Source organism: Phaenicophaeus curvirostris, chromosome Z (genome assembly GCF_032191515.1).
Source record: "Phaenicophaeus curvirostris isolate KB17595 chromosome Z, BPBGC_Pcur_1.0, whole genome shotgun sequence".
Classification (NCBI taxonomy): Eukaryota; Metazoa; Chordata; class Aves; order Cuculiformes; family Cuculidae; genus Phaenicophaeus; species Phaenicophaeus curvirostris.
Genome location: NC_091431.1, coordinates 18,354,599 through 18,375,599, shown reverse-complemented (window position 1 = coordinate 18,375,599; position 21,001 = coordinate 18,354,599). Strand labels below are relative to the sequence as shown.

Here is a 21,001-nt window from a genome sequence, read left to right as displayed (position 1 = left end):
TGTTCCAGCGCTTGGCAACCTTTTCAGTGAAGGAATATTTCCTGATACTCAATCTACACCTCCCTTGGTGAATCTTGAGGCCATTTCCTCTTCTCCTATCACTTGTTACTTGGGAAAAGAGAAAGCTCCTTGTTTGTAAATGGTAGAATCACATACAACCAGCTTTTTTTGACCGTTGCTAGAGGCAAGGCCAAATTAACTTTTTTTCCATACCCAGTAAAGCTCTGTTTAGGTTCCCATAGAAGCAATTGCATATTTCCATCATTTCAATACTTCTCCTGATTCATGAATTTTGTAATCTAATCCAAACCTGTCTTGAAAATACTGCAGCCTATCTTTCAAATTCTCACCAGCACCACTTTTATGTAAATCACTGGACAAAATCTGTGTTTACTCTAAGGATTTCCCTATTGTAGTACAGTGACAGTTTTACCACCCATAAAAACTGTTTACAATGTACTGCATCTCTCAGGGGAGTAATTATTGCAGAAAAATAAATTTTATAGATACGCTAATAAAGAAAAAAATATTTTCTCAGCAGTGGGGAAGATGTGAGAAACAATGAGAACATTTAGTTGTTTGGTAAATTGGATGTTTGTAATTTCACCTCCTCAGACACCAAGTTGGACTATTGTAAGTTTTCAAACTGTGAAAAACTGCATAAGCTGCTTTTATCCATATTGAGTTGTCAGTTCTGCCAATGTTTCTTAAGCTTATAGTTAGGGAAAAGACGAGATATTTCAGGGAGAGGCACAAACAGTCAAGATGGTGCTATATGCATATGTACATATATATATATATTTATTTAAGGAGTGGGTGGACTGACTGTTACTTAAATAAAATCTTTTACCATTCCTAGTACTAAAAAAAGGTGTGGTAATGGTGTAAAAAGAAAAAAATGTGGACCAGCATGGTTTGCGTATATAATACCCAACAGAGCTGCTTGACAATGTCTCAGTTGCACCACACTGATGCTGAGTTGACTGCTCCACGGCAGTATTTAACATGCTAAAGTTTAATTGAGTAATCTAAAGACAACTGATTGCTCTTGGATTTAAATTAAAATTAATGACAGTGAAGGTTCATCAGCTCAGAAATACCCCTTCACTTAGTTTGGGAGGGAATTGTCAGTTTTCTTTCCAGGTGAAGGAAATCACAGATAGTTAGACTATCTCTTTTGGTTTGTTACTTACCTGATCGCTTTCTATGACAAAGTGACTTGGCTGCTGGATAAGGGAAAGGCTGTGGATGTATCTTCCTGGACTTCAGTAAAGCCTTTGACACAGTTTCTCCCAGCATTCTGCTTTGGAAACTGTCAGCCTCTGGCCTGGACAGGCGCACACTCTCCTGGGTGGAAAACTGGTTGGATGTCCGGGCCCAGAGAGTGGTGGGAAATGGTGTGAAATCCAGCTGGAGGCCAGTGACAAGTGGTGTCCCCATGGCTCAGTGCTGGGTGCAGCCCTGTTCAATGTCTTTATCAATGACCTGGATGAAGGCATCGAGTGCACCCTTAGCAGGTTTGCAGACGACACTAAGCTGGGTGGATGTGTTGATCTGCTGGAGGATCGGGAGGCTCCAAAGGGATCTGAACAGGCTGGACCGCTGGGCTGAGACCAATGGCAGGAGGCTTAACAAGACCAAATGCCAGGTCCTGCACTTGGGACACAACAACCCTATGAAGCTACAGACTAGGAGAAGTCTGGCTGGAAAGCTGCCTGGAGGAGAGGGACCTGGGGGTTTTGCTTGACAGTGACTGAACATGAGTTTGGATCAGAAACGGCGTGACCAGCAGGTCCAGGGAGGTTGTTCGCCCTCTGTACATGGCACTGGTGAGACCGCTCCTTGAATCCTGTGTTCAGTTCTGGGCCCCTCACCACAAGAAGGATGTTGAGGCTCTGGAGCGAGTCCAGAGAAGAGCAACGAAGCTGGTGAAGGGGCTGGAGAACAGGCCTTAGGAGGAATGGCTGAGAGAGCTGGGGTTGTTTAGCCTGGAGAAGAGGAGGCTGAGGGGAGACCTCATTGCTCTCTACAACTACCTGAAAGGAGGTTGTAGAGAGGAGGGTGCTGGCCTCTTCTCCCAAGTGACAGGGGACAGGACAGGAAGAAATGACCTCAAGCTCCACCAGGGGAGATTTAGGCTGAACATTAGGAAAAAATTTTTCGCAGCAAGGGTCATTGGGCACTGGAACAGGCTGCCCAGGGAGGTGGTTGATTCCCCTTGCCTGGAGGTGTTTAAGGCATGGGTGGATGAGGTGCTGAGGGGCATGGTTTAGTGTTTGATAGGAATGGTTGAACTCGATGATCCAGTGGGTCTCTTCCAACCTGGTTATTCTAGGATTCTATGATTCTATGATTTCAAGCCTATTTATTGTCATCCTTTATGCAGGGCTGTTTTTACAAACTTAAAAGACATTATCGCTGATTTCCTGATGTGTTTATTCTAGTAATTGATCTTTTGTTTGATAAAATACAACAAATTGTCTGATCAGAAAGGGTGAAGAGAATTTAAAAAGCTGAAACTGAATGCTGCCAAAGGTTCAGCTCTGTGTTAACCTTTTACAACACTGACAGTGAAGCAATTGTTGCTGACAAAGATAAAAACAGAAGTAAATGTACAAACTTTCAGCACCTGGCAAAAGCAGGTATCTTCAGGCAATCTTTATTGTCATAATGCATACATAAATTGATGTGTTTCTACTGAGTAGCATTCATTACACAAACTTTTATCAGAATTATTCAAGGTTCTCTCCATAGACACTTGTTAGCTTGGTGAACTTGATTCTGGTTTTACCTGTGGTAATTTTGTCCTGGTGAGGCGGCACTGAATCTATCAATTTTTGCTCTCACAAACACTTGAAGATAATAAAGTCAGATCATTGTACATGAAAAGTTTATGATCTAGACATCGTATTTCTCTGTTCTCATTGGCTTTGTATACACAGCTAGTTCAATGATCTGTGATTTCAACAATCTAGAGGTGCTAGGTTATAGAATCATAGAATCATAGAATCACCAGGTTGGAAAAGACCCACTGGATCATCAAGTCCAACCGTTCATATCAAATACTAAACCATGTCCCTCAGCACCTCATCCACCTGTGCCTTAAACACCTCCAGGGAAGGTGACTCAACCACCTCCCTGGGCAGCCTGTTCCAGTGCCCGATGACCCTTTCTGTGAAAAATTTTTTCCTAATGTTCAGCCTAAACCTCCCCCTGGCAGAGTGTGAGGCCATTCCCTCTCCTCCTGTCCCCTGTCACTCAGTAGAAGAGGCCAGCACCCTCCTTTTGACAACTTCCTTTTAGGTAGTTGTAGAGAGCAATGAGGTCTCCCTTCAGTCTCCTCTTCTCCAGGCTAAACAACCCCAGCTCTCTCAGCTGTTCCTCATAAGGCTGATTAATATCATGGCCTTTTTCTTTAGCTGATGTTTATGCTGTAAAAGCAAGAATCAGGATGTTAATTTTTCACATGTTCTACTGCCTGCAGTTTGTCCTACAATTTGCTTCCTCTGTCCCCTTCCCCCTAACTGAGTTGATCAATATTGGAAAGAAATACAAAAGCCAAATCATTATTCAGCTTCCCAAGATACGTCTCTGCTTTGCTCACTTTGGTCTGTGTACAGCATTTAGAATTCTATGCATTAGTGAATGTTAGTTGCCAGTCCATTATATCAATGGAATTTCATAATCAGCTAAAGTTTATGGCATGATTTTGACATATACAGAAGAAGTTGGTATCATTCAGTTGATATCTACAATAAATTAATGAGTTGCTTTTCAGGTAACTACTGAATTTACCTTTAGAATTACATTAGAAAAAGCTTCCCCCCAAAATGTTATGTATGTTTTCTTATTTTGTACTTCAGTGAATTTTGTTAATATGACCACTTTGGTATTATATGAAGGTGTTCAAGGCCAGGTTGGATGGGGCTTTGAGCACCATGATCCAGTGGGAGGTATCCCTGCCCATGGCAGGGGATGGAACTGGATGGGCTTTAAGTTCCCTTCCAGCCCAAACTATTCCATGATTATATGATTTCTGTGATAACCTCAAAAACTAACACACTGCTAGTTCTTAGTTGTTTTTATTGAGACCATTACTAAATGCAGACCGAATAAATATTTGGGCTCATTAGTGCATGCAATATAGGATAAAGAGAAATACCTAATGCTCTACTTACTCCACTACCTCGTACTTTAGAGAGGTTTGCAGTTTTAATAATTGTGAAAGCATTGTGAGGTTGGCCATGTTTCTTAGTATCTGTTATAGGAAATTTTGTTTCAACATCTGTCCACGCTGCAAGGAATTTTTCAATTTTGCCTAAAGGCTTTGAAATGGGTGATTTAATGCAAGGAATGCTAGTGCCTGTGGAGTGAGAAATACTTCGCATTTCCATTCAATTAAGTCTGACAAAATTGAGTTCCTCCCAGACAAATAACAGAGGTCCATAGCCTTAATCTTCTTCCCTTGATGCTGCCCTGAAAAACACACATGTATTATTGATGTTACATTATGGTTCAGGGATCCCTGGGAAGTCGCAGACCTTTAGAAAATTTTGGTGACTCAGGCGCTTAATGAGCATTAGGTGTCATTTGAGACAACCAAAATTATCCAGTCTGGCCTCCAGCTTTCTCTTCATGAGGAGTGGTTCTTCCACAGGCCCTGTGTTGTACATACTGATCTCGTATGGATCCTTTAGATCTACTGTGGTATGAAATACATGAATCTAAGGCCATTCTCAGGCTCCTGTACCCCCTTGTGATGCCTCCTCAGGTCCTGCTAAAGGTTCCTGCCTGCCTAAGGCTCAGAACACTCCATCTTCCCAACCAACTGAGCACAATCTAGGAATCTTGACTGCACAGAAACAGCATTTTATAAATGGCCAAACTGGGGAGGATTTCGACCATGTCTAGATACAAGAGGCAGAACGGCATTACCTTAATGATGTTAAGACCTGAGATTTCAAACACTTTTGCTTATAGAATCTGATTTTCTTAATACTGTGGTGGTCTTTGTTATTTTTCAGTAAAAATAAGTAAGTTTTTTTTTTTTTTCTTTTTTTTTCCTGCAGAAAAATCAAGGCCTTGTCAGCTGCTCCTAAGAACTAAGTTTATTTTAATAGTTCAGTTTTATTGTCCTAGGTCACTACTACCCTAGCATAGTGTTAATTTTCATATGTAGCACAGTATCTCAGTGTAATTCACTATGAAAACAGATCTTTGTTAAATGTTGTGTCACACGATGAAACAGAGTTTGCACCCCAAATTTTACTGAGCAGTGTTAGGGTGTATTAGGGAAACCTTCAGGAACATGGTACCTACTGGTATTGTGCTTTGCTTCAAGACTTTCCCTTGTTTATAAATATATACACATGCATTTCTGACAAAGTAATAGTTTTAGCTCTGAAGCAGATACTGCCTCTCTTGTGCAAAGGAAGTCTTGACTGTTACCTGCATTCGTAAAGCACTTATTATTTGTATAGTATTAAACAAAATGCCTAAAGTCTCCCAAGCTGGTGTTTCTAGAATGATGTCTCTCCAAAGCGTGTCCCTGCTCTTTGCTGATGCTGCATGACTAAGGAGGAGAGGTGCAATGCCTGGCTGAGCACCTCTGCCCCTGAAGTACACAGACCTGGGCAAACATGGACTTTGAAGTCTACTGAGAATACAGTCAACACAGGGAGCCAGCGTGGTGGACCTGGCTGTTGGCAACAGGAGCGAGTAGGAGGGAAAGCCAACTTCTGCTTTCCTTTTTGCAAACTGTGTCCACACGGACATCTTCCTGCCAGCATTCCTTAAATATTTTATGTTGCAAATACAGTAGGGAGTATAAAATGTAGCTGTGTGTTTGTGTGCTTAAGGATGGATTCTGCACTTATTTTTGAAGGTGAATGAAGTTCACTGATGCAAAGTCTGTCTTTGGGGGAGTCCTTGACTGAGTCGAGATTGTCACTTAAAGTTTTATAGGGGCAGATGCCTTCTGATGTTGACCAAACAACGAATCAGTGGATAAGCTATTATAGTTTCTATAAAATTCAATTAATTGTTGGAGCCGTAGCAGTTCTTATATTTAAAATGGTTTTTTTCTTTTCCCTTTGAATGTCTGTTTCCTCCCAAAATTTCCAGTGCTTGCCAAGAGTTCTCCTATGTGTCCCCCAAGGTCAGCATGTTTTTTGTCTCTGTGTTGTACTCTTCCCATCTGCAAAACACCGATGCCTGGTTTGCTGAGCTGGGCTGTGGCACCTCCGGCCCCTCCATCCCCCAGCTCTGCAGCTGGCCTTGCCCTTCTGCTGGTCTCCTAGTTCCAGGGAGGTCCCAAAAGCCCTGAGACCCTCACCTTTCTGGGGGAGGAAAAGAGCTGCCCACCTCTAGAGAACAAGCTCCAAGGTTGGCCAGAGATGGTGAAGCAGGATCCTATGTCAGTAATGCTTTAAAAAGTTATTTTCCTGGGACATGCTGGCTGATACACGATGTTTGTGCTTTTCAGAGATCCCCTTGGTCTTGTACCTCTTTGCCCTGATTTCTGTCACCTGGCTTTGGGGAGGACTGCACATGGCTTACCGTCACCTTTGGATGTTGGTCTTCTTCATCATCTTCAATAGCCTGCAGGTAAGAGTGGGTGCCTTTTACTTTGGTCCTTTGCAGAGCTGAGGGTCATCTCCACTGCTCGCAACATGTTTGGCGTTTCAACTTCATCAGCTGAACAACATCCAGAAACTCATTGTGACAGGGCAGAACTGTTAATTGTGTGTTCTGTTTATTTCTGAAATTAACATACAGACCGCATACTAAAGTAAAGGATTGCATTGTTTAGAAACAATAGCAGTATAATTGCATAAATTTCATTTCATAGCTAATACACTGGGAAAGAAAATTGCTTCCTTCTATATGCAATGTGTTACTAACGTAATTATAGCAGTAAAACTGAAATATCTGCAGCCTTTGCCAAAACACTGAGTATTTCAATTTTCTGTATCTGTTAACTCTAATTAAAAAAAAAGTCCACGAAGATTTTATAATTATATAACCATAATATTGAATTTTTTTTGTTATTAGAGGTGAGTCTTGAGGATTAGCTTTTCTCATGCAGCGTATATATTGGTAAAGCATGCTCTCTTTACTGAAAAAAAATCAAATATAATCTAGATGCTGATTATTAGTTATGAAAAATGCAAATAGCCTTTTGCAGAATTTGGCACATACAAGTGCTTCCACTGGACTCAGTGCTGCATTTCACTGGATTCAGTGCTGTTCTTTACACTGTGAAATTGTTTGCAGAATAGATGGTAGTATAGCATGAATGGGAAAATGCCTCTGATGTCTGAAAACAGTGAAATGATGGGGAATTTAAAAATTATATATCCAAATCTATAGTGTGCAAGTTGCTCTGGCATTTTGGTAACAGATATGGCTATGTGACCATGTATGATTCACCAATATTAAAATTCTTTATACCTCATCAAGTGAAAATTAATTAAAAGGTATATTTTCACAGAACAGATTAATTTTAGATTTGAATTAAAAATTTGGGAGTTTTTAAAGCAGAAAACTAAACAGTTTCAAAATATAAGTCTCAGAAATAAATGTATTTTTTAAATTAAGAAGAGAAGTACCTTATTAGCTTACCATTTAATTATTCAGTATATATTATCAAATAGCTCTTCTGTAAATATTGGCATATATTGGCTCGACTTAGTGATGAAATTTCTTTCTGTGAAGTTACATGAGTAAATTTGATTTTGTGGATGTCCATAAGCAAATAAAATGTCTTTTTGGAAGGCAGCTGAGATTTTTTTGCTGTCAGACTGCCATAACTCTGCAGGGCTGGTGGTTGTACCAAAGCAAATTCACTCCCTTTCTTCTCCCTCTGCAAAATCTCAGCATGCAGGCAAACCCCATGGGAGTTTTAGCATCGAGACTGTAACTACTGCAACTTTATTGTGAGACTTCGTACACTGATAGAAAGCGTAAAATTGTGGTGATGTGTGTGTATGTACATGTAGCTCTACATATATATTTTTGTATATCTTTCCTTACTGTCTCTTTATAAAGAATTATTACTAGGATTTGATCTGGATTTGTGTTACATAGATCTATCCAGGATAGACATTTTTGAAAAAGGTAATTTATTATAATTGAGCTTTTATCATAGTGGTAAAACAGTGCCAGAACATTGTAATATGCATGGTTATTTGCTTTAAAATGATATCACTTTCTTGCCAGTGCATATTTAGAGTAGAGGGATATGAGCACTTCATGAAAATTGTCATTCTTGGCAAAAGAACTGACCCTTCTGTATAACTGCCAGAGGATACTTTATAGTAGTCTGCTTTATATAACACGAAGTTTCATTTTATTCGAGTAAAGTTCAAAGCCACAGAATTATTGCTATTTTAATTAATGTTGCCAGTTTCAAGGTGCCAATTCATGCAATAGGATGAAGAATTAAAACAGGATGTTGAAAGCCAGTCCTATTAAATATGAGACTCATAAGGTCTGTGAGATATTTATTGTAGTAGTAATCCAGTCCGATAGCAAGTAATAGGGAAAGCACAAAAATAAAAGCTTGCCTAGAACTAGTTGAATTCATGACTGCTATTAGAGATGTGCCACTGAATAACTCCAAAGTCAGGACTTTGCTTAGATCCAGCTAAAAGTGAGATGATAGCAGAAATATTTGTTTTTTCTCTATCTATGTGAAGTTTTGCAGTTGGTTAAATTTAACACTCTGTGTAGTTTTGTTTCTATTTATGTGCTCTGTAATCTTTGAAATTAGGAAGTACTTACCTTTGTTTACTGGCTATTCTTCACTTGTTGATTGGTCTCTTATCAGCACTGCTTGTCCACACAAAAGGCATATACCCATAAGATTTGCACAGGTAGTACTTCACCCTTGTGTGCTTCTGCTGGAATATTTTTATGGGTATTATAATGTCAGAAATATTTCTAACATAATTCCATGCAACTGAAATAATATGCATTTCTGTATATATTGTTTTGGGGCTTGAGGACTGTACATAAATAACTTCCACTTTCAAGAGTTATACTCATCTGTCGGCTGTATCCTGCAGCAGCACTGGGTCGTGAACATAGATCAAAGTGCCTCCATCAGCAGGCATGTTTCTGATCTTTGAGAGGCATGACCCAAGCTGCATCTGCACCTGCACTCCTTTAGAGGAGCTACAAAATGAAAAATTAAGAAACTAGACACCATAAGCTTCACCCTTCACTGGCGGGGTTGTCTTATGGTGTTATTGCTGCTGTGCAGCCCCATGCATGGAGCACAGGCTTTGTTTCAAACCCGTGGCAATGTCAGGTGGCCCACACTGCCCTTCTGTCCAAAATTCTTCCCTTAACTCTCTACCAACATAGAATCACAGAATGGCTTAGGTTGGAAGGGACATTAAAGCCCATCCAGTTCTACCCCCCTGCCATGGGCAGGGACATCTCCCATTGGATCATGGTGCTCAAAGCCCCATCCAACCTGGCCCTGAACACCTGCAGGGATGGGGCAGCCACAGCTTCCCTGGGCAACCTGGGCCAGGGCCTTACCACTGTCATGGTGAAGAAATTCTTCCTAATGTCTAATCTAAATTTGTCCCCTTTCAATTTAAAGCCATTCCCCTCATCCTGTCACTCCATGTTCTCATAAAAAGTCCCTCCACAGTTTTCTTGTAGGCCCCCTTCAGGTACTGGAAGCTGCTCTAAGATCTCCCTGCAGTCTTCTTTTCTCCAGACTGAAAAATCACAACTCTCTCAGCCTGTCCTTTTATGGGAGGTGCTCCAGCCCATAAGTAGCTGCTTCACCAATAGATATTGTCTCTTTTGTATTTTGGTATATTAATTTGGCTTCTTGTCCTAATGGTAGCTCATAATACCTGGGGAATAACTATACATGTCGGCTGGACTGCAGGAGATACTGCAGCATCTCCATAGCAGGAAAATTTCTATTCAAATTATATCTGTACTGATCTTCCACCTCAACAAGAGAAATCTGTTGGTTTTGCTATTACTAGCCCTAGAGAAACTGTAAAATGTCAAATATGAAAGAAGTGTTCCTCTATTGAGAGGAAATGCAATAAGTTCAAATGTATATTCTCTACTTGGTTAATATTTTAATTAAAACTTGCAGGTCTGTAGCTTCAACTCTAACAGTATTAGATAAAAGCTTTCCTTCTAGCTATGAAGAGCTCAAGAACTTCACACTTTTTGAACCTTTGCTGGAATTTTCAGACATAAAATGTAGTAGGACTGTGTCCACTATCTTTCATTACTTGAAATTACTTTTAAAAGTATAAAGTTACCAAATATTTAAAAGGAAAAGATATCTTATTAGGACTGGGTACCTTGAGAACAGTAAAAAAATATGGAGTGGTTTTTTAACAGTGCTACAGGTTTTGCATTTGCTTGCTTGTTTTAATAGTTGATTGTCTTCAGCACTTTGTAAATCTCTACAATAAAACAAGTTTAAAAAACATTTCCTGCAACACCCCCACGTTTTAAATAACCACCCCGCATATGTTATTCTCCTACTTTAAAGCTGACATTTATCTAATCAGAAAAGAGAAAAACTGACATGTAATTCAGGTCACTAGACATGCAGCATGGAATGAGAAACAGGGAAGGAACAAGGTGAGGAATGTGTAAATTTCCTTAGTCTGTACTTCTTATCAAAGAACCAGAGACATTGGATTGTCTTAATTACAGAAAATGTCAGTATCTAAACTGTTTGTGCAGAAGACAATTATGTGTTACAGATAGTGGATATGGAATAAATGAGCAGCTGCAGCTTTATAAGCTTTATACAGCTTTTGCAGACCACACTCCACCTAACCAGGGGCTGGTCGGGGGAGGAACACACAATTCCTGTTGAGAGATCCTTCTGGTCTCCAGGCTCTGCAGAGCCACGTTCGTCCACAAAAGGTAAAGCTGTGTCCAGTGTCCTTCAAAACTTTAATCTCAGCCCAGCTGTTTGGAAATGGGGGAGGAAAATGGGACTCAACAGTGAATAAAACATTTCCAAAATGATTCTAAGAGGAATTGTCTTTTATTGCAATCTGTTGGCATCTCATTCCCAGGCGTTTTATCTCTATTAATTCTCAGAATTCATAATGATTGTTAAAATGAGGCTGTTTCTCTGCAGTAAGAGGCAGTTCTACCATTAATTGGTGGGCATTTCTGCTGCACAACATGACCTGTTGCAGCTGGAAAACAATTCAGTATTTGTTAAGAGCTTTTGCCCCTACAAGAGAAAGAACATGAAATAGTTTACAAGGAAGAGAGGCCTTCCCTGCTGCTCAGGAGCTACAGGCCATGTAACAAAGCAGAATATAACCAATTAAATTGTGTTGGTTATCCAAATGGATTCAACCTAGGAGACTGGAAGGGCACTGCATGTTATCTAGTTTCATTGCTTAGCCCTGTGACATTTCCTAGGAAATGCACTTGATAGAAAAATCATCTACTAATGCAAATTGTTTCTGAGCGCTTCCTGCAGGAAGCGGTTCCCGTCAGAGACAAGTTTATAGTATGAGCTATTCTAGGGCATGGAGAGGAAAACATCCCTTCCCCTGTAATTCCAGGAATAAACATGCAAAGTGCCATATAGGGGGACAATAGCTGATTTACAAAATAAAAAGTGAATTTTGAAAACCATGAAAAGAGAAGGATAAGCAGCTTGTTTGAGATATCGGATGTTTTGGGTTCCTCAACAGTGTGCTCCTGATTATTCTGTCCAGGCGGAATCTGTCATGTGAGGTCACACCTTGAATCCTGTGCTCCGTTTTGGGCCCCTTAACTACAAGAAAGACACTGAGAGGCTGAAGCACATCCGTAAAAGGGAGCACAGGAGTTATAGGGAGCAGCTCAGGGACCTGGGGCTGTTTAGTCCGGAGAAGAAGAGGCTGAGGGAAGACCTCACTGCCCTCTGCAGCTCCTTGAAATGAGGTTGTAGCGAGGTGGGTGTTGGTCTCGTCTCCCAAGTAACAAGCAGTAGGATGAGATTTAACAGCCTCAAGTTGTACCAGGGGAGGTTTAGATTGGACCTCAGGAAAAATTTCTTTATGAAAAGGGCTGTCAAGCACCAGCAGAGACTGCCCAGGGCAGTGGAGGAGTCACCATTCCTGGAAGTGTTCAAAAACAGTGTAGACATGGCACTTTGGGACATTGTTTAATAGGCATGATGCTGTTGGGTTGATGGTTGGACTTGATAATCTTCAAGGTCTTTTCCAACCTCAATGATTCTATGATTCTATGTCTCAGCTCTCTATCATTTCACTTACAAACCAGAAAGGAAAACATTTCTCTTTTCTGTACATATTATTGTCTTTGTGGATTTATTCGCAAGATACTTCCTGGGGTCAGGATTGAAAGAATAAGCTGTTGTTTTATGTGCTTCCCTCTAAAGGTTAGGATTTCACAAGATGTTTTGCATTCGCTGTTCTTGTCTAAATGATAGCCGTGGTTTTCATGCAATTAGGGGTGTGTTTCTCGTTTGTACAGCTAAACGTCATCAGCCACATATTTACCATTCGATCGATTCAAAGTTCAGAGTGGTGGGTGGATCTTTACCCATTGTTTGCAGAGGGGTTGGGATGAGGTTTCAGACTGATTCTCAGGCTCTTCCCTAGAGCTGACTTTCTCAGTGTAAGCCTGATTATCCTTTGGCTATATTTCCAGCAAGCTGCACTGCACACACCATATATTATTTAGAGTGTATCTGCACTGCAAACTATGAGGTATTAGATGCCTCTGAGCTATCCCTGTCCTGATTTCCTGGCTTAAGCCTCACCATACAGTAGCAATAAATTAACTTTTTTAATAAGTGATTTTGAATCAAAACCTTGTTTTTTTGAAGTATTGGAATGTTACCCATCAACAGTATCAATTTCAAATCATGAGAAAAGTAAATCAAAACTGGGAGGTATCTTATTATTAAGAACAGTATTCAAAAAGATCTTGTGTGGTTGTATAAGCTGATGAAGATCAGAGTGTAATGTCTTTGCCTGCTCTGTGTTTGAGCACACCAGGATGACTCACACTCATACACTCATACAATGTTCAACAATGTTATGTATAAAATACATTGTCCCAAGAAATGGGACAAATCTGCCAGCAAGAGTTGATTGCTGGTTTTCCAAACTGGGCAAAATTGCTGACTTGCCTAATGAGATAATTTTTAAAAGATATAGAATCATAGGATGATAAAACAGTTTGGATTAGAAAGAACCTTAAAGCCCATCCAGTTCCAACCCCACTGCCATGGCCAAGGACACCTCCCACTGGACTAGGCTCCTCAAAGCCCAGTCCAACCTGGCGCCAGTGATGGGGCAGCCACCACTTCTCCGGGCAACCTGGGTCAGTGCCTCACCGCCCTTAGAGGAAAATATTTCTTCTTAAAATCTGATCTAAATCTGTTCTCTTTCATCTGAAAGCCATGGTGGATTACAGTAAGAGAAGATTGAGCTGTTCAGGTACAAATGTCTGAGAAGCCCACAGTACCTGCCTTTAACAAGATATACAGACTTGGAGAAAATCAGTGAACAGGTGTATGCCCAAGCCTGACACTGGCTGCAGCAGACATGATTCACCAAACTTTAATTTGAGTAGAAGAGGCAAACCAGAATGGTAGCTAGGGCTAGCTCAAGTAGCAAAGGAGATAAACTATCAGGGAAAATTAATAGATAAGGTAGAAGAAAAAAAAGCCCAAACATTATAATGGGGATTAACCTGTTTATGGAACAGCAGAAAATAAATGTAGCAAAAGAAATCAATATGCCAGAGTTTTAGAAGAAAAAACAAAAAGGTGAAGAAATACAGCATATTGAGAAAGCAAGAATGGAACAAAGATAAACTGCTTTCTAAGTGCATTATGTTTGTGTAGTAAAGATAATAAACAATAGTATATGGTTTATAAAGCTCATGCCAGGACCAGTGGCAAGTGAAGGACATGCTTTTTCCTAGAATGTACTATTTAACTGTGGGACATAGCCAAGGGAGACTGGGAAGGCCACCACTATAAATAGATCCACTTCCTGTTTCTTGTGGCGTCTTCCTAAATCATCTCCTCCCAATGAGTCAGAGATGGACTAGATGATCCCATACAGTAGTTCTGATGACCTCAGCCACACAAAAACAAACAAAATCAAGTACTAGACAGACATGAGATACGAATAAATATAGGGGGCTGCAAAAGGCTGTCTAAAGGTTTTGCAAAACATGATTCTACACCACAGATAAGCACACGAAATACAATGATGTCATAGTATTGCTGGGACACAGTGACCTACAAGCAGGATATCAAAGAAAGCACAAAAGCTTGTTCAAATAGATTTAGTACAAGCAATACCAAACCCTCTTCCATCAGCTGAGTGCATAAACCAAACATAATTAAACACAGCACAAAGAATTCATACACTAACCCAGGCTCAAAACAAAATACACGTTCTGTTTTTACATCTATGCAATAAAATAGATTCCTATGCTGGTTTTCAGGGATTGGATTCTCTTTCAGACATACATACCCAGAGGAAATATACTCAATACAATTCACTTGTTTAGTATTAAAACTAACAACATAGCACTAGAAAAATAAGTCACTCCCCAACTTTCTTGTAGCTCCTTCAGTTACTGGTAGGCTGCTATAAGGTCTTCTTGGAGCCTTCTCTTCTCAACCCCAACTCTCTCAGCCTGTCCTCATAGCAGAGGTGCTCCAGCCCTCATATCACCTCTGTGGCCTCCTCTGGACCTGTTCCAGCAGTCCCATATCCTTGATACATTGGGGATTCCAGCACTGGACGCAGGACTCCAGATGAGGTCTCACAAGAGTGGAGTAGAGGGGGAGAATCCCCTCACCTGCCCTGCTGGCCACACAAGAGATGTAGGAGAAACTGATGTTAGGAGAGAGGTGTTTATATCTAGAGCTCTTTAAATAATGTACAATGAAATTGCAAAAAGTACAGAGTGAAAGAATGTACTGAAGTGGGCTTTGGTTTACTGGATTTACCAATCGTCAACTAAAAACAGTTAGAGACTATTTCAATGAGTTGCCCATTTACAACAGAAAATATAGATACTATGGATTTTTTTAAAAAATAGAAAGATCGCAACACCAGACGTGAGGCCCTGAGATCATGATTTCTTAGAAAAACATCAAATATCAAAGGACTAATTATAAAACCCAAAGACCTACAATCATATAGACAGGAAAGTCTAAGTAACTTATTGGCCATCTTTAGGAATGACTTCAGAGCAGGGGATTCAGTTTCTCACGTTTCAGCACTGCAAATTGGTCTCTACACATAAATATCTTCATCCCTATGTTGTGAAGGCTAATCTCAACATTTCTGTGAAATAAATGCATGTAAAGTTTTAATAGCCTCTAGGAAAAGAACCCTCCTCTTTTCCTCCACCCACACATTTCCTGCACAAGAACAAGACTGATGTTTCACCAGTAAAATAAGGATATTTTCTCCCTTTTTTTCCATAATAATTACAGATGAGGCCTTGTTTGGGGGGCTTGTAAAACTCATGTTAAAAAAAACCCTAAATTATCAAAATTATCTTACTTTGTATACATCTTCAGTGGTCTCCAAGCAACTACTGTAGAAAGAGTGAATGGCATTATGTCTTTTGTCTCTCAGTTTCATTATTACTTAGCATATTCATGCTATGCAATTTCAGCAGAGACCATCATAAGCTAAAATGCCATTCTGAAGCAATGCCAATATAAAAGGAATTCAGTGAAGACTGATTCATTAACTGTTTTCTGAAGTAAGTTATGCAAGTCCCTCTTTTTACTTTATTTTATCTTTGACCTATAATAAATTTAAAATAGCTATGGCTGATGGAAATTCTTTAGATTTCTGAAACATCATCCAGGTGATGAGTGTCAAAGGGATATGAGTTGAAAGACCACCACCCAGCCTTTATTTTTAGGATGACTTGTTCAGCTGGTAAGAGAAGAAAACTGGAGGAAGTATGAAAAATGTGTACAAGACTCAGAAAAAGAAAATCCAGTCATTTAAGCATATTGTCCTTACAGAATAATGCATGAAAGAACTTCTGTCCTGTAAGTAGAAAGTTTATTGCACACAGCAATCAGTGTGAGTTACATAGCAGTTCCAAACTTTAAAAACAAACACTTTAATTTTTTCCGCTTGTGAATTTCTCTTGTATTGTGGGCAAGACGGAGTTAAAATCATCTTGAAACCATTAAAGAGACCAGGCCTTGGCAGATTTTTCTTAAAGTACTTAAAAAGAAAAAAGATTTATCATTAATCTGCATGCAGACAGATGAACAGCACATGCTTATTTTCCAGTGAGGACAGAACAGTTTTCTCAATGCAATTGATAGTGATCTTGGTATCTTAGGAAATAATGAATTAGAAGTTGTTCAAAGCAGGACAAAGTTGACCTGAAAGAAACTGCTCAATGGATCCTTTTTAGAAATACTTTCTTCTAAAGAAGGGTTGTTACGAGCTCTGAGAGCTTGTACTAGAACTAAGGGGGAGGTAATTTGCCAAAAGAAACAATGACTTTTTGAAATACTGACATGAAGTGAAAATATAGTTTGTTTTTTATTCAAAAGCATTTTGGAATACAGTAAGCAAAGAATCTTTGAAATAAAGCTGGGAGACACCTAGATATCGGCAAAATCTTTTTCTGCCATATCATAGGTTCAATTATATCTTACATACTAAATATGTTTCTAATTTTGTCACCTAGAAGACAATTATTTAGGCATCAGTTTAACAATTAAAGATCAGATAATTGAGTAGGATAAAGTAAGAATGACCGTATCTTCATTATAGTGAAAAAAGACAAACCAGTTCAAACCATTATTTGCTAATACAGACAAAGGACATACAGCAAATCTTTGCAACTCTTAAGAAGCTATTTCATACAATGTCACAACAAAAGTGGAGAAGTATAAGTAAAAGGAAAAAAATGCTAATATAGTTTTTTGATTACACTGATTTACGTGTTATTGGTAATTCAGAGGACTGATGTATTCTGCACAATAAAATAAATGATTTTTAGTCCATGAAATGGGTTACTAGCAATTATAAGGGATCCAACAAAGCTAAGTACAAAATTATACACCAAGATACAAATAGTGAAAGAATTTCTGCTGTAAGTTGTTGAATTATTTGTAACTGAGAAGTACAAACTAAGACAGGTGTGCTGCTTTATCTCAGGACAAAAGCAAATCACCGATATGATACAGGCTTGAAAGAAGCAAATGTGATGCTAATTTCGTACCCAACAGCAACATGACTGCCATTGTTGAAAAGTACTGTTGATGCATTATTTGGAATCCCATGGAAATTTCTGAGCCCATTGGTCTAAGAATTGAATTCTGTGCATGACAGGAGTAGAAAACAAACATTAGTGGTGATCAGGGATTTGAAAAACTTGTTTCAGAAGCCTGAGAATATTTCACATGTCAGCAATCATCTGTTGTCTGAGTGCATACTGGCTGTGATCCAGCAGCCTTATAATCACACCAGTGTTGTGTTGCGCACAAAATGATGTATCCTGTCTCTCAGCATGCATTTTTTTAGAGACTTCTGTCCTTTTTCAGAGTTGGCCCTGACTCAGAAAAACTTTTTGGGGTTCCAACACCTCAGTTCTGCTCGAGAGGCAAGGTGTTGTCAGAGCATAAAGAAGGCATTGAGCACCGCATACAGAGTTAAGTTCACATTGACTACATCTGCTAGTTCTGAGCCAGCTGCTATTTGTGTGGGCAAACAGTTAAATATCTAACCTGCTCAGAAACACTGAGTGTGGCTGTGATCTCATGCTGCTAAATTCTTTAAGAATTTCAGTATTTTCCTTTGCTACCAAAAGGACTGTGAATTTAAGGAACATTAACTGTACTGTCGTACATTCATTCTGAAGTCAGCTGGTTTGAAAGTTTAGTGTCATGTTGCCAATGTTTTCTTTTCAGACATTTTTGTGATGGATATTTTTTCTCCAAATGGGAATATGTCAACAGTTAAATGTGAGATCTGAATATAACCACTTAGTAGCAACCTTCTCAGGAAGCTTTCTAATGCATATGAGGACTGCAAATCGTTTGTGTCTGGAAAGAGTTGAGCAACTATGATGCTAGAGCTAACCGCAGTTGGATGAAAATTGCTAAATTATGTTTTCTTTATTTTGAGCAAAATGTCAAGTGTTGCTCTTTTGCCTTTGCCTTGACAAAGGTCAATTGGACTTAAAAAAAAGCATCAAATCAACTTGTACTGTCAACTGATTATTTGTTTAAATCTTCAGATGCATTGCTTTGCTGCTACAACAGAGCCATGGAAAGTTTTAGTGACAAAGACCACACTGATATTTTTATTTTTGTTCCTTATATGTCTTTGTAAAGGAAAATGAGTGGAAGACTCATTGAGAGGGGTTTCATCTTATTTTCTCCCTGTGAGTGGGTGTAAATAAAACATGATCTACTGGAGACTTCTGAATGTTGAAATTGTGCTTCAAAAACAGCATAATGAGGAAGGAGGCTGAAAATTGTAACATCTATCCTAAAATGTGCTCAGGTGCCCTGCATACCCTGTAGGGGATTTTGAAAGTTCAGTGTTTCTCATGTCCTAGCACCTTCTGGGATTTGATTTCAAGTTCTAGGAAACAAAAAAAATGGCATTTTAATTGTCAGAGTGATTCCTTTCTGAGTGCAGTGGAGCAGAGCCAGCAGCTTTTGCAGGACCTTTTTCACATACCAGACTTTTCAAAAATGGCAGGAAAACAGTGATTCTCACCATGAAGACTTCTGCTTTCCTGCAAAGCCTTGTTATTTTCACACTAGCTTTTGTATAACCAGCTATTATTAGCTGAACAGGCCAATATAAGGTACAAAAAATTTTATTTCAAAAAAGGAATATGTGCTTACAGGTCTATTTTCTGTTATTTCATTTTCATCAGTGAAGAAAAAGGAGTTACTCACACTCCCCAACTCTAGGCATCTGAATTAGTACTCTGGTTTCCAAAGACCTTTTATGTGGTTGGTAAAGAGAGAAATGTTATCCCAGATAATGCTTCACTAGACACGTTTGAGGTTCCTGCTTTCTCATTTTTTTTTCATTAGTATAACATTTCAGTATTTAGGTTATTTATACTCTAATATTTTATTAAATAGAAAGGCCTTTGAGTTAAAAAATTACCACACACAAAAACCTGGAAATAACTAATGGTCATCTTAAAAACTGATTACTTTCAGTTTGCCTTTTAATGATGAAGAGTGGTTTGTCCTTTCCTTTTCAGGATATTTTTTTGCTGATCCCTGGAGGTGTTCAGGTCCAGGTTGGATGGGGCTTTGGGCAATCTGATCTAGTGGGAGGTGTCCTGGCCTTGGCAAGCGGGGTGGAACAGGTTGGGCTTTCCCTTCCAAGCCAAACCATGGTATAATTCTATGATCTGCTAAACTTTTGAGGAATAAGCTGAGGTTAGAACCACTGCTTTAGCTGGATACTTGTATACTTGTTTCTAAGTAAAATTGACTATCTAGATTTTAGACTGGTGTCTAGATTATTTAGACTCAGAAACTGTGTTATGCATTAACTGTAATGAATGGACCAGATTTCATTGTCTTGAATACTGTAAAAAAAGAGAACAAAAGGATGTCTCATGCCCTAATGTGTCTATAAACTCTGATGTGAGACAAGAAACGGACACCAGGATACCCAGTACAAGCAGGCACTTAGACAACAGGCCAGTATGACAAGCAGGCAACAAGCTTTGTAGCTAGAAACCTAAGAGAAGGTGATCAAAAAAGTGAGCAGGTTGGATATTTAATGGTTTGTCCATAAAAATCACAACTGGCAGTGCACCGCACTATTCGAAGTGCTGCATGGTGGGGCAATGACAGACAATATGAATATGTTGAAATGAGTCCCAGGTACGCTATGTACCTTTCAGCTGCGTTGGGGGGAATAAATAAAGACCTTTTCTGTGCTCTAAAACCACACTAATGACCAATACTGTGGAGCATTTTGAAACAAGCAGCAAAGCGCCTCCCCTTCTTCACCCATCAGAAATCCAGTTCCATCCTTGAAACTCTACTGAGATTAACTCCCAGAGCAACCCTGCACTTATGCACCTGCTTCTTTGTCCACTTCTGCACGGGTTTTAAAAAATAATATCTAGACATTGTAGAATCACAGAATCATTAAGGTTGGCAAAGATCTCTAAGGTCATCCACTCCAGCCATCACCCCAGCCCTACTCTGCCTACTAAACCATGACCCAAAGTGCCATGTCCACATGGTTTTGAGCCCTTCCAGGGATGGAGACTCCACCACTTCCCTGGGCAGCCTCTTTCAGTGCTCCACCACTTTTTTAGTAAAGAATTTTTTTCTAATATCCAGTCTAAACCTCCCTTATTGCAACTTGAGGCCATTTCCTCTCATCCTAACACTTGTTACTTGGGAGAAGAGACCAACACCCACCTGAATGCATCCTCCTTTCAGGTAATTGTAGAGAGTGATGAGGTCTTCCCTCAGTCTTATCTTCTCCTGGTTAAACAAACCTAGGTCCCTTAGCTGCTCCTCGTATGACCTGTTCTCCAGACCCTTCACCGGGTTAATTTTTCTTCCCTGGACATGCTCCAGACCTTCGGTGTCTTTCTTGTAGCGTGGAGCCCAAATCTTAACACAAGATTTGAGGCACAGCCTCACCAGTGTTGACTGCAGGAACAATCCCTTCCCTGGTTCTGCTGGCCACATTGCTCTTCCAAACCAGGATGCTGTTGGACTTCTTGGCCACCTGAGCACACTGTTGGCTTATGTTCAGCTGACCAGCACTCCCAGCATGACCAGCACATCACATACATTGAGATCAGTGAGTGTGCTAGCACCCTTTCTGGTATTTCTTTGCCTACCTGAGAACCTTTTTTCATTTTTCCCTAAGAGACAGGTAAACTCAGAAGGAAAAACAAATAATTTGTATTCACGTTTCCACAGGGGCTTTGCAAATAAACACAGTGTAGATAACCTTCACAT

At 39.7% G+C, this 21,001-nt stretch overlaps 1 protein-coding gene across 1 annotated transcript in view; it reads left to right on the top strand.

Moving 5' to 3' along the window:
• ADGRV1 (adhesion G protein-coupled receptor V1) overlaps positions 1 to 21,001 on the top strand; it is a gene marked incomplete at its 5' end in the record, with an annotated part of 290,584 nt that overhangs the window by 239,488 nt on the left and 30,095 nt on the right. Inside the window, one exon of the mRNA XM_069880588.1 lies at positions 6,485 to 6,606. Coding sequence (XP_069736689.1) covers positions 6,485 to 6,606 — 122 coding nt within the window. The remainder of the gene's footprint in view (positions 1 to 6,484; positions 6,607 to 21,001) is intronic.